This window comes from Delphinapterus leucas, chromosome 18, assembly GCF_059928025.1.
Source record: "Delphinapterus leucas isolate spDelLeu-1000000601 "Yukka" chromosome 18, BTC_Dleu_Yukka2, whole genome shotgun sequence".
NCBI lineage: Eukaryota > Metazoa > Chordata > Mammalia > Artiodactyla > Monodontidae > Delphinapterus > Delphinapterus leucas.
Window position 1 is genome coordinate 78,601,683 of NC_143146.1, and position 13,505 is coordinate 78,615,187.

The 13,505-nt window shown below is 37.9% G+C and overlaps 1 protein-coding gene across 2 annotated transcripts in view; it reads left to right on the forward strand.

The window, feature by feature from the left end:
• ZMYM5 (zinc finger MYM-type containing 5) overlaps positions 1 to 13,505 on the forward strand; it is a 32,754-nt gene that overhangs the window by 4,259 nt on the left and 14,990 nt on the right. Inside the window, exons 3-4 of one of the 2 annotated variants that reach the window (XM_089899790.1) lie at positions 3,254 to 3,743; positions 3,982 to 4,075. In XM_089899790.1, coding sequence (XP_089755916.1) covers positions 3,254 to 3,743; positions 3,982 to 4,075 — 584 coding nt within the window. The remainder of the gene's footprint in view (positions 1 to 3,253; positions 3,744 to 3,981; positions 4,076 to 13,505) is intronic. The other variant, XM_089899791.1, reaches the window with a different exon arrangement.

Here is a 13,505-nt window from a genome sequence, read left to right on the forward strand (position 1 = left end):
CACAAACATAATTGAATATTGAATGGCTACTAAATTATTCAATTGGTTTTTTTTTAATAGGTGATCTCAGGAAAATTCATGATACTCAGTTATATCTTAAGAATTCAGCAGAAATTTTTGCAACTTTAAGAAACCATATTTAAGGGGCTTCCCTGGTGGCGCAGTGGTTGAGAGTCTGCCTGCCGATGCAGGGGACACGGGTTCGTGCCTCGGTCCAGGAAGATCCCACATGCCGCGGAGTGGCTGGGCCCGTGAGCCATGGCCGCTGAGCCTGCGCGTCCGGAGCCTGTGCTCCGCGATGGGAGAGGCCACAACAGTGAGAGGCCCGCGTACCGCAAAAAAAAAAAAAAAAAAAAAAATTTAAAAAACTAACACTGAACACACTTAAAAATGATTAAAATGGCATTTTATGTTGTATATATTTTACCATAATTTTTGAAAAAAAAGATAATTGTAGCAACCTTTAGGAAATAAAAACTGCTATGAGATGTTACTAAAAGTAAACACAATAGGGCAAACTACCCTTATTTGTGTCTTTGTTTTACTGTTAACTCTTGTTTTTACCCCTAATTAAATACCTTCTTAACTTTGCAGGGTTGTTACCCATAACCTAGAGATAGTTTGCGTTTAAGAGTCTTGCTCGGGTTTCAGCCTAACTTTCTGTTCTTAGGACAACTTTTTTTTTGGCTGCACTGCGAGGCTTGTGGGATCTCAGTTTCCCGACCAGGGATTGAACCATGGGCCACAGCAATGAAAGCCTGGAATCCTAACCACTAGGCCACCAGGGAACGCCCATTAGATTCTGCACTTCTCTGTGTGGATTTTCCTTTGATTTTATATTAATTTTCATTGCATCAAAATGAAGATCAATTAAACATTAAATAGTTGTAGATGAATAAGATACCACAGGAAGAGTAGGTAAATATTTAAGATTAACTAGACATTTGTTGAAATCCTAAGGTGTAGGCAAAGTATTTGCCTGAATACCCTCTCAGTGGAGAGGGATTTAACATTTTTTGCACTGTGTAATATGTCCAGGCAGAGAGACTAGGGAGTTGCAAGTTCACTTATCACAATTAAAACCTCAGAGTCCTTTTTATCCCCATTTGCAGTTTATAGTTTAGAAAAGTAAAACTCAATGAAGTGAGGTAATTGGCTCAGTGTCTTAGCTAAACTATAACTTTTTCTCTTTTTAGATAATGTTATAGAAATGGTTAAAACTTTTTTGTAGTCTTATGTTTATGGAATTAAGAAAGTGTTTGATGGTTAAATTATATACACAATGACTTCTAATAGTGGTTAGGGTTAGGTTTTAATTTTTTTACAATCTGGAATTTGAAAATAGGTGAATACTTAATCTTTTATCAGAAATAGATGACTACAATGAGCTGAGCATAAAGAATGCTCTTTCTGTTATTTCCTTTGGGAAGATTAAAATAGGGCCTAACAGCCACCAGAGGGTACTGTGGAGTCAGCTATAGCTCTTTTCCAGAAATTGTTCTTTTTTGTTCTAGGTTTATTCAAATACAGAAAAGACAGAGAGAATTCGTATATAACAGCTCTTACATTTCATAATTCAGTTTAGGCTGAATTATTGCCTCTTTTCTCTGAAAACCAACCACATAATAAGCTTACTGGATGAGTGTTAACCATGATCCTAATTTTTGTATTTCCTTTATAACCCTTTTAAACTGGCTCCTTAGATTTGTTATTTATCTTTGAACTAGAGTTATTTGAATGTTGATTTTGTTTTAATGAATTCACTCATCTTAATAAAACAAGTAATTTTTTAAAAAAATTGTATACAGTAATTGCATATAATGTAGTGGCTGTGAAATAGATTATAGAGTCAGATTTCTTGTATTTGAGTCCTGACTCTACCCTTTCCAGCAGTGGAGACTTGGACGGGCCAGGTGGATTACTTATCTTCTTATCCTCTGAGTCTTAGTTTCCTGATGGGTAAAATGGGAAAAAGAATAGTTCCTGCCTCACCTTTATAAACATTTACTGAATTGCTGTATTTAACGGCATAGCACCTATTAAGAATAAACATTACCGAATGTATGACTGTAAGTACTATCACTTAAAATTAGTTGGGGAAATTTTAGAATAGAATGTTACTTAGTATATTTCAATATGAGTTGTTTAAAATTGAATGATGACTGCTGTATGAGTGACTTTTCTTTATTATTCAACACCCATACAGATCCTACCTCCTTCACTGTCTTGAGCTTCTAAGAAAATTGAAGCCAGGATGTATAAACTTACCTCAGCTTTCCATCTATTATTTCTACATACTTATATACGTTCTAATTACAACTGGACAAAACCTTGAACAGCATGGGTTTGGACTGCACGGATCCACTTATACATAGATTTTTTTCAGTAAATACTATAGTACTGCACGATCCAGGGTTGGTTGAATCTGCGGATATGGAACCTTGGATTCGGAGGGCTAACTGTGGGACTTGAGCATCCATGGATATCCTGGGACCAGTCCCTCCGTGGACACCAAGGGACAGCCATACACTTACCTTTTCCCCTCTCACTTTTGAGATAAAGGAGACTTTTGTTCATGATCAGTTTCACTACCAGCTGTGCACGCATCCTCCTCTTCCTCTTCTCTCATCTGCTTTCAGAGCTGTGCTTCATTGGTCGGTCACTTCTCCAGATTCTTCCAACTATGTCTCTGCTGGATCCTTTCGTTTGTTATTCTGTAGTGCATAGTAGGTACACAGAGGTGTTTGCTGAATAAAACAAAGTGGCTAAGAATTTGGAGCCTAGAGTTAGAGCCCTGAGTTTGAGTCCTATTTGGCCTTACCCAGATTCGTTTCCTAATCTGTAAAATGAATTAAATTATATCTACATCATGGGTTTTTCAGAATTTTGTATAAAAAACCTATAGCATAGTGTCTGGTGATTCCTCAACAAGGACAAAAAAAAAAGATTCAGAAAGGTTTAATGTTGGAAGCAGAGAATTTGAAAAACAATGACAGAAGACCCTAGGGAAATAGAGTTTGGACAATATCATAGTCATTTTAGTAGATAAAAGTATATTTAGTATAATGATTGTTTTTGGACCCTGAGTTATTGGTAATTGATGGAATTATTTTGAACAATTTTCTGTTTCAAGGAAGGACTTAGATAAAATCACATAAAATAATTTAAAATTTCACTTGTGCTATTTAATTGCAATAAAATGCAATGATCATAGTACACTAGAACTTTTTTTTCTCTTCTCTCTCTGTTATAGGTTCTTTGGCATAGATAAATGTTCAGCGGGAGGATTAGACTTGACTGAACAGACTCCTGTTTTATTAGGGAGTAAAGCCATGGCAACTAGTTTCATGGACGTGGCATTTGGTGACCCAGCTAGTCCTTTAGTTAATAGATCTAGAAACTCGTCAGCAGAGGAGGAGGAGGATGATGTTGTATTTATTGAATCTATACAACCTCCTTCAAGTTCTGCTCCAATAATAGCTGATCAAAGAAATTTTATATTTGCTGCATCAAGAAGTGAAAAGCTACAAGGAAATTATTCCATAATTCTTCCTTCCTCAAGAGGTTTGGCTTCTCAGAAGGGAAGTATAAGTGAGACAATTGTCATTGATGATGAAGAGGACATGGAAACAAATGGAAAGGAAAAGACAATTTCTTCTAGTTTTATTGAATGGGCACTTCCTGGAAGTAAAAACAGAACCAAAGATTTGGATTTCTCCACTTCCAGTCTTTCAAGAAGTAAGGTAAATGCTGGAATGGGTAATGGTGTTATCACTACAGAATCGACTCTGAAATTCATATTACTAATGTTACAACCTTAGAAACAGGTATTAAGCTCTGAATGATGGGCGAGATATGAACTTAATGATTACAAATATAACATCACTATAGAATACCAGCTTGGGAGATGTCGCTAACGGACTGCAGTCGAGTAACTTTGGTGTTAATATGCAAACATACACCCCGTCTTTAACTTCACAGACCAAGACTGCAGTAGGACCTTTTAATCCTGGTAGAATGAATGTGGCAGGAGACGTTTTTCAGAACGGAGGATTTACAGCTCATCACAATCCTGGTAAGCAGTAAGTGATACTAAATATTTTCTTTCCACCCTAAGTAAATAAACTTTTGGCTGTTACTTTTAGTACCTATATCAATTTTATTCTATAGTGAAATATTTTTTGTTAACTTTCATATTAAAATAGAATTTTTTGCTAAATAAAACTGTGCAGTCTACTCTATTTTACCCAATGTGATTTATATGTGAAGTGTTTTAATTGAAAACTCCCATAACTACTACCTCCATCTTTGTTTACTAGCATCTTTATTTTAATGTAAAAGTCATAGAATAAAAGGATGGATAGTGAACTAAAGGATTAAAGTAATATTACATGACAATTAAATTTTATTTAATTTGTAATTACATAATCTGACCTTTCAATTTTTGCTTTTCAAGTGTTTACTTTTAGACTGCTTGTCTCTGATTTTTGGTTTTAAATCAGCATTTTATTAGTTGCTTCATTTTAAATTTAGAAAACTTTCTTACCTTTAAATCAGAGACTTGTTTTTTTCCCCTATTTTTTGGCCGCACCACATGGCATACAGGATCTTAGTTCCCTGACCAGGGATTGAACCCCTGCAGTGGAAGCACTGAGTCTTAACCAGTGGACCGCCAGGAAAGTCCCAAATCAGATATCTGTATTTTAAAGACTCTTATGAGGCCAGTTGTGTTCTGGTAAAATATAATGAAAGTTATTTAAAATTTAGCAAATCTTTTTTGTGGATTTTTCATGACTTGGTGTGCTGTTTGTTTTTTCAGGTTTTTGTTTGTTTTTTGTGTTTGTTTGTTTTGGGTCATTTTAGTGCTTTTAGCTATTGACCAACTTAGAATTTTAGGAAAGGACTGGAAAGTAATTAGAACTAAGAACCAAATCACTTGTTTTAATAGAATGCTAGTATTTTTTTTTTTTTAATTTTTTTTAATTAATCTTTTTCTCTGGTTATGAGAACGTTACAGAACATTTGAAGGAAATCATAGTTAGAAATAAGAAAATAGTATCTGTCACCTACCTTACTAAGTAGAAGTGACTGACAACTTAAAATGTTGGTTTGTTTGCTTTCAGTCTTTTGCCTCTGTGGTTCTAAAAACAGAATTTAGAGCATATTGTATTTAGTTTTGTGTTCTCTTGATTTATTTAATCTAAATTTTATTTTATTTATTTATTTGCGGTACGCGGGCCTCTCACTGTTGTGGCCTCTCCCGTTGCGGAGCACAGGCTCTGGACACGCAGGCTCAGCGGCCATGGCTCACGGGCCCAGCCACTCCGCGGCATGTGGGATCTTCCCGGACCGGGGCACGAACCCGCGTCCCCTGCATCGGCAGGCGGACTCTCAACCACTGCGCCACCAGGGAAGCCCCTGTTATGTCATTTTAAAAGTAGAGGTTTCAGTGGCTATAAAATATTCCTTTGTCTGAGACATTTATTCCTCTACTTTTTAAGCATTTATATGGCTTTTCATTTTTTACTATTGAAACTCTACACACTAAATGTCTTCGTTTATATTGTTTATTAATTTCTATAGGACAGTTCTCAAACTTTTTGGTCTCAGTTTCACTCTTGGAAGTGATTGAGGATCCCAAAGTTTTTTGTTTTGTTTTTAATCTGTTATCATATTAGAAATTAAAACATAAATTTAAAAGGTATTTATTCATTTAACAAAATTATTATGTGACATATTTTTAATGAAAGATAACTACTTTCACTAAAGAAATTTAGTGAAAAGTGATGTGTTACAGTTACAGAAATCTTTTTTTTTAAATTTTTTTATAAAGCATTTTATTTTTTAAATTTTATTTATTTATTTATTTTTGGCTGTGTTGGGTCTTCGTTTCTGTGCGAGGGCTTTCTCTAGTTGCATTGAGTGGGGGCCACTCTTCATCGCGGTGCGCAGGCCTCTCACTATCATGGCCTCTCTTGTTGCAGAGCACAGGCTCCAGACGTGCAGGCTCAGTAGTTGTGGCTCACTGGCCTAGTTGCTCCGCGGCATGTGAGATCTTCCCAGACCAGGGCTTGAACCCGTGTCCCCTGCATTAGCAGGCAGATTCTCAACCACTGCGCCACCAGGAAAGCGCCACAAATTTTTTGGAAGTCTGGCTTGATAGAAAACAGCAAGGTATATCTAGCTCCTCAAATCTAGTTCTACATTGAATGTGTTGCAATATCTTCTTTTGTTTGAAGTGTAAGAAGAATATCTGGCCTCACATACATATGTGGCTGTAGAATGGCACAATATTTTAGTAACCTTTTTAGTTAATTATGGATAGTTTTTTCCTTTTCCTTTTGACACAGCACCAAAACTTGATAAGTGGTAGTTTCTTAAAAGTTCTTACAGTGTGGAATCTGAAACTATATAATGAACCTTTCATGCTTTATTACATTAAAATTCATTTATCTTTGAATGAATTTTACCTTTGTATGATTTGGTAACATTGTGCTTTAATTATTTGGAAAGTATTGATTCACTGAGTTACCTAGGTCTTCTAAATGTTGACACCTTAGAAAGCTGTCACGCTAGCAGTGGTGGATGCAGGTTTTCAAAGATTCTGATTTTCACTCGAAAGCTCAAATTTTCTCACTGGCAACAAATACTGTTATTTTTTTGAAGTGAAAGGCTTATTTTAAGAAAATGTCAATAACCAGTTTGTTTTGTCATTCCTTTAAGGCTAGTTCAGCTTGCAGTGCAACAATTTTACAAGTGCTTTTCCACTCTTTCTCATTGTTCTTTGGTATGAAACAGAAGTGGCTTCTGGATGCTTCCCTGTTCATCATACAGAGTATTAAGGTGTAGTCAGAGGCTGAAATTTAGTAAAATTAATACTAATTTTTACCTTTTCACTAAGGGTCTTCTGTTGCATAATAAATAATTTCACTGGCCTTTGTCCCTGGTTCTTGGGAGAGAGAATAAATCCTTGAAATTTACCAGATTCCTAATAACTAATGATTAAGGCTGAGGGTCACCAGAAAGACCAACCGTGTGATTTGAGTGTTGGGCCTTTGAGCCAGCCCAGCCTCCATGGAGGAGAGAGAGGCTGGAGATTGAGTCCAGTCACACGCAGCGAATAATCCCACCAGTCACACCCACACGATGAAACCCAGTAAAAACTCATCTGTGCCGGGTGGATGACGCTACCCGCTTCCTCAGAGAGAGGGCACAGAAGCTCTGGCATTGGGACCCTTCCTCACGCCGTATGTCTCTTCATTTGGCTGGTCCTGATTTGTATCCTTTAAATAAAACTGATCATAAGTATAGAGCTTTCTTGAGTTCCCTGAATCATTCTAGCAAATTATTGAATCTGAAGGGGCCTTAGGAACCTCCCAGATTTACAGCCAGTTGGCCAGAAGTCCAGGTGGCATGTAAAGTGAGGGCAGTCTTGTGGACTCTGCCTTCAAAATGGGGGCTGGTGCTGACTCCAGGTAGTTATAGCATCAGAATTGTGGTGACCAGTTGTTGTTGGAAGAACAATAGGAAGTACAGGTGCTACTTTTTCTTTCTTTTGTGCAAGTGCCTGATAGTGAAGAAAATTTTACTAGTACAGTTTGGTTCCACTGCCAGCAGTTTTACCTAACATCATTGCTTCTGCACCATTAGTGCAGATGCCAACACCATGAAAAAGGCACATAATCTTAGTTTTATTATGGAAATAGTTTGGCCTGGCAGATCCCCTTTTATTTCTTATGTAATGTTGAGTAGAAGTGATCAGAGTATAAAGTCTTGTCTTGTTCTTTTTTTTGTTGACCATGCCTCGCGGCTTGCAAGACCTTAGTTCCCTAACCAGGGATTGAACCCCAGGCACTCAGCAGTGAAAGCGCCTTCTGTTGTCTTGTTCTTGACCTGGGGTGGAGGGGAAGCATTTGACATTTCATGATTTAGCGTATTCGCTTATGTCAAATATAGTAAGCTTTTTATGTTCATAATTTATTTAATAGCTTGTGTCTAGTCTTTGCAGTTATAAACAGGTTTCTCATGAATATCTCTTAAGTTTGTCACACATATTTTCTAGTGAAAAGTTTCTGTAGGTGAAATTGCCAAGTCAAATGTCAACATATTTTTAAAGCTTTTCATGGTTAATACAGAATGGTCCTCACCAAAAAATTATGGGTTTTTTTTTTTGTTGTTGTTATAATATTGTAAGCTCTCCTCAAGGGTAGGAGTATTATTAGTGTTTGCTAAACTGATCATTTAGAGGTGATATCCTCTTAATGATCATTGAACTTTTAAAAATACTTTTGCAGACTTTTTATGAATTTGTTCATTTATGTTTGTCATCTACTTATTACTATGTACATCTTTTTTTTATTAATTGAGTGAAACCTGAAAAATAATATAAAAAACTTGTGATTTCTATATTGAGTGATGTGTTAAGCTTAAAAGCGGTTGAAGATGATGTTGAAGACTTAAAATAATGTCCATTGAAAATCATTCTTTTGGATCTCTGTTTCTTTCACTCTTCTTTTTAAAATTTTTTATTGCAGTGTAATTGATTTGTTTCTTTCACTCTTATTTTTTGTTTTGTAATTATTTCCTAAATTTTACATGTATATTTTTGCAAGCATGAATTACATCTTATGTACATATAAGCTCTTAAGTGAAGTTAAAGCCAGAAGGCTTGCCATGTATTTCTTTTATGTTTCAGCCTTGACCGTTTTTCACCTTCTGGAGTAAATTGAAGTTGTGTATTGAATGATGAAGTGGATCAATAACATGCTTTTCAATTTAAAAGCATAGCACATAGACTGATACTTAACTGTAAAAAAGCATACTGTAGTTAGATGCTATACTGTTGCTCCACTCAAATTGTGGACATAATTGAGACTAGCAAAAGTTGTTTGAAAGTAGTTTTGACTGCTCTTGGATGTATTTTTATTCTTGTCATCCTTTTATCTCATTAATTCAAAACTGTATTTTATATTACAGTGATAATTTTCTCATGCCATGAGGTATCAATGATTTTTAAAAGTAACAGACAAAAAGCATTAAAGGACTCCCCTGACATTCATTCATATATATGAAGACGTTCTTAACTACATTTAAACTATTTTGTTTGTGCTGTGGCAATGAATTTCTGTTATCTCTGAAGTGTGGATGAATTTACAGTGTTCCTGGGTTCTCTAAAGTTCTATTTCGGGGGAAAAAAGCTACAGAATTATATCCTTTATTTATTTAATTATTTTTTAAAAAAATAAATCTATTTATTTATTTATGGCTGAATTGGGTCTTTGTTGCTGTGCGCGGGCTTCTCATTGTGGTGGCTTCTCTTGTTGTAGAGCATGGGCTCTAGGCGCGTGGGATTCAGTAGTTGTGGCTCGCAGGCTCTAGAGCTCAGGCTCAGTAGTTGTGGTGCACGGGCTTAGTTGCTCCACGGCATGTGAGATCTTCCCAGACCAGGGCTCGAACCCATGTCCCCTGCATTGGCAGGTGGATTCTTAACCACTGTGCCACCAGGGAGGCCCTATCCTTTAAATAATACCATTTGGCCCAGAATTCTAAAAAGAGGGTCTACAGAGTTGTCAGGTAAAGAGTGATGGTGAAGATGTGTCTGAAGCTTTCTGAAAGGTGGAGTCACTTGTCAAAAAGGAGTGTCTTTATTTATTTATTTATTTATTATTTATTTATTTATTTATTTATTTATTTATTTATTTTTATTTATTTATTTATGGCTGCGTTGGGTCTTCGTTGCTGCCCACGGGCTTTCTCTAGTTGCAGTGAGCGGGGGCTGCTCTTCGTTGCGGTGCACGGGCTTCTCATTGCGGTGGTCTCTCTTGTTGTGGAGCACGGGCACAGGCTTCAGTAGTTGTGGCGCGTGGGCTCAGTAGTTGTGGCTCATGGGCTCTATAGCGCAGGCTAAGCAGTTGTGGCACACTGGCCTAGTTCCTCCGCAGCATGTGGGATCCTCCCAGACCAGGGCTGGAACCCATGTCCCCTGCATTGGCAGGCGGATTCTTAACCACTGCACCACCAGGGAAGCCCCAGGACTGTCTTCTTCTTGTTGCTCTTTTCACTCTTTGTTTAAGTTGGATGTAGCATAGTGAAAGCTGTCTAATTTTAGTATTAACCCTAAATTTTGTTTTTGCTTGCTGTCAGCTTTTGTAAAATTAACCAATTTTACCAGAAGACTTACAGAATAATATGGTGACCATTGTATTACTATTGTAATTGTTGTTATTATTTAGAGTCAGAGCTCCCCCAGAGTGTCTTACTTTAGTTGCTGTGTGCTTCCCACTTCTATAGAATGAAGGATTTCCAGCACAGAAAAAAGAAAAAAAATAAGAGCAAGATGAGGATTTCTGGAGTTGAGTTGTATTTGAATCTAGGGCTTAAAGGTTCAAATTTTATCCTATAAAATTATGGCTCTGCATAAAGTACAAATAAAACTGTGTAATATCTTATGAAAATAAGATCATGTCCATTAGAATGGACCTTTGAGTCATTTAATCTTTTCATTAACCTTTAGGGTAGACTGTATTTCAGTGAAAGTTCTTCAGCCATCATGTATCTTTATGTAAACAGCAAAATTTCATCAAAGAAAATACTCAGACTTAGTAATTGTTCTTGCATCTGTGTTGTATTTTTGTTGGATTATAAACATTTCTGGCTATGATACTGATTCTAGGAAGTTCTTCTTCTGATAATAATAGACTTTAGACTAATAATCGATAGGTAACTCCTGTCCCTCCTGCAGAGAATAATGGGGGACAGGGAGACAAAACATATAAAATATCGAAAGCATCACAGAGCTACAAATACACTAAAAAAATGTTTCTCATATCTGAGAAGGAGCCTCAGAGGAGTCATCTCTTACTTGGGGTTGCTTTTCTCTAACGGGTATGTGTTCAGTTCCAGAAAAGGCTGCTACGAATCTAAGGGGAACTTTCAACAGACTCACAGGGGCCCACAAAGACGGACACTGATTTAAAAAATATATATATCGACCTTTGGATTGGGGATGCTAACATAATCCAGAGTCTCAATTTTTTTTTTTCAGTTTTTCATGTAAAACTATTAGGGATATGAGGAGGCAGGCCATGTAATGAAATAAGAGAAAAAGCAGACAATAGAAATGAACCCACAAGGGGTGCAGGTACTAGGAGTATCAGACAGTCTACATTTTAACTGTAGGTTTGGCACAGCTGAAGAGAGTGTGAATGTATGTATCAGAGTATTATCTAGACTGAGCCAGAACCAAAAGGGGGGACATACAGAAAAGAATGTAAGAGACTTAGGACATTTGATGAAAAGGACATGTAATTAATGTCCCAGAAAGAGAAAAAAAGAAATGAGGCAGAAGAGGTGTAACTGAGGATTTTCTAAAATGGAGAAAAACATCAACCCTTGAATTCGAGAACCTTTACAAATTCTGAGCAGGATAAATACCCAAGAGACCCTTAAGAGACATGTAGAGAAATCATAGTCAAAAATTGGAAGCAATCATCCACCTGTAGATGGTAGCCTCCTTCTCCCCTGAGTAGCAAAGACTGCTCCCATGTCCTGCCTCCTGTCTGTCGTACACAGTGGGGTGTTGCTCCAGGAACTTTTGCTGTGGGCAATAAACCCAATAACCCCTACCCAATAAACCTTTGATGTCCCCCCACCAAAAAAAAATTGGAAGCAATCGAAATGTCCATCAGCAGTAGAGTGATAAATAGTATCAGCCACACAATGGAATAGCCAACAATGGAAACAGATGAACAACTACCTTCAGTGTGAATGAAACAGATGAGATGTTGAGACGAGGGTACACACTACGTGATTTCATATGCGAAGTTCAGAATAAGGCAGAACTTATCTTTGAAGTGAGGATACGGATGGCTTGTGGGAAAGGAGGGGAGTGACTGCATGGAAAAGACATGAGGATCCTGGAAGTTTTCTGTGTGTTTATCTGGGTGGTGGTCATAGAAGTACATATTCATTGTGAAGATGGTCATTGAGCTGTGCACTTAAGATTATAAACTTCATGTGTATGTGTTACTCTTTAACAACTAAAAACCCCACTGAGACACTGAAGTAACTTCACTAGCAGACCAACACTAAAGAAATACTAAAAGGTTGTTCTTTAGGCAGAAGAGTTTAGATGCAGGAAGAAATCAAGAATCTGTAAAACTTGGGACTTCCCTTGTGGTCCAGTGGTTGAGAATCCGTCTCGCATTGCAGGAGGCACCTCTTTGATCCCTGGTCGGGGAACTAAGATCCCACATGCCGCAGGGCAACTGAGCCCGCGAGCTCTGGAGCCTGCGTGCCACAACTAGAGAGCCCGCACACCGCAACTAATGAGCCCACACGCCGCAACTAGGACCTGATGCAGCCAAAAAATAAGTAAATAAATAAAATAAAAAAGAATATCTAAAACTCAAATAGTGGATCTGGTACTTACTGGAATTCTGGGCAAATCACCTCTAGCTTCTAGGCCTTATTTTCCTTGCATATAAGGAGGGATTTGGATTAAATCCTTCTGGGCCCCGTCTCTTAAAATTTATTCTGGGAATAGAGCATGGAAGAATTTGGTTGAGAGACCTTTCATTTTAGCAGTCCCCAACCTTTTTGGCGCCAGGGACTGGTTTTGTGGAAGACAGTTTTTCCACGGACGGTGGGGGGTGGAGGATGTTCCAGGAGGTGATGCAAGCGATGGGGGGATGGGGGGTGGCAGGTGAAGCTGTGCTCGTTTGGACTGCTACTGGTCCCAGGCCCAGGGGTTGGGGACCCTGTTTTATTTAGCCTGTAGACACTAACACGATAAAATAAGAATTTGATGAAATAAGAAACTTTGAAATTAGGAGAAATTCAGTAGTTGCAGTATAAGCAAAGAAAACATTTGCTTTATTTATGTATGCACCAATGCTAAAGTGAAAAAAAACCTGCAGAATCTATTGAGCAGTATAGTTGATGTCTCACTTTACATAATTATATATAACTCTATCCCCTTTAAGTATGGGTAAGTGTACAAAATTAAAAAGCCCAGGGCTTCCCTGGTGGCGCAGTGGTTGAGAGTCCGCCTGCCGATGCAGGGGGCACGGGTTCGGGCCCCCATCCGGGAAGATCCCACATGCTGCAGAGTGGCTGGGCCCGTGAGCCATGGCCGCTGAGCCTGCACGTCCGGAGCCTGTGCGCCGCAACGGGAGAGGCCACAACAGTGAGAGGCCCCCGTACTGCAAAAAAAAAAAAAAAAAAATTAAAAAGCCCAGAGAATTCCCTGGTGGTCCAGTGGTTAGGACTTCACACTTTCACTGCTGCGGGGCCAGGGTCAATCCCTGGTCGGGGAACTAAGATCCCACAAGCTGCGTGATGCAGCCAAAATAAAAACAAAAACAAAACTTTATGGAATATACTTCATATTTGCCAGCGTATCTTTCTGCGGAGTGAAAGAATTCCTTTGGTTACTTGTTCTGTTTTGGTTTTGCCTGTTAAGATAAAAATATCTGGAAAAGGACAAAATTAGAAGCAGCAATGGG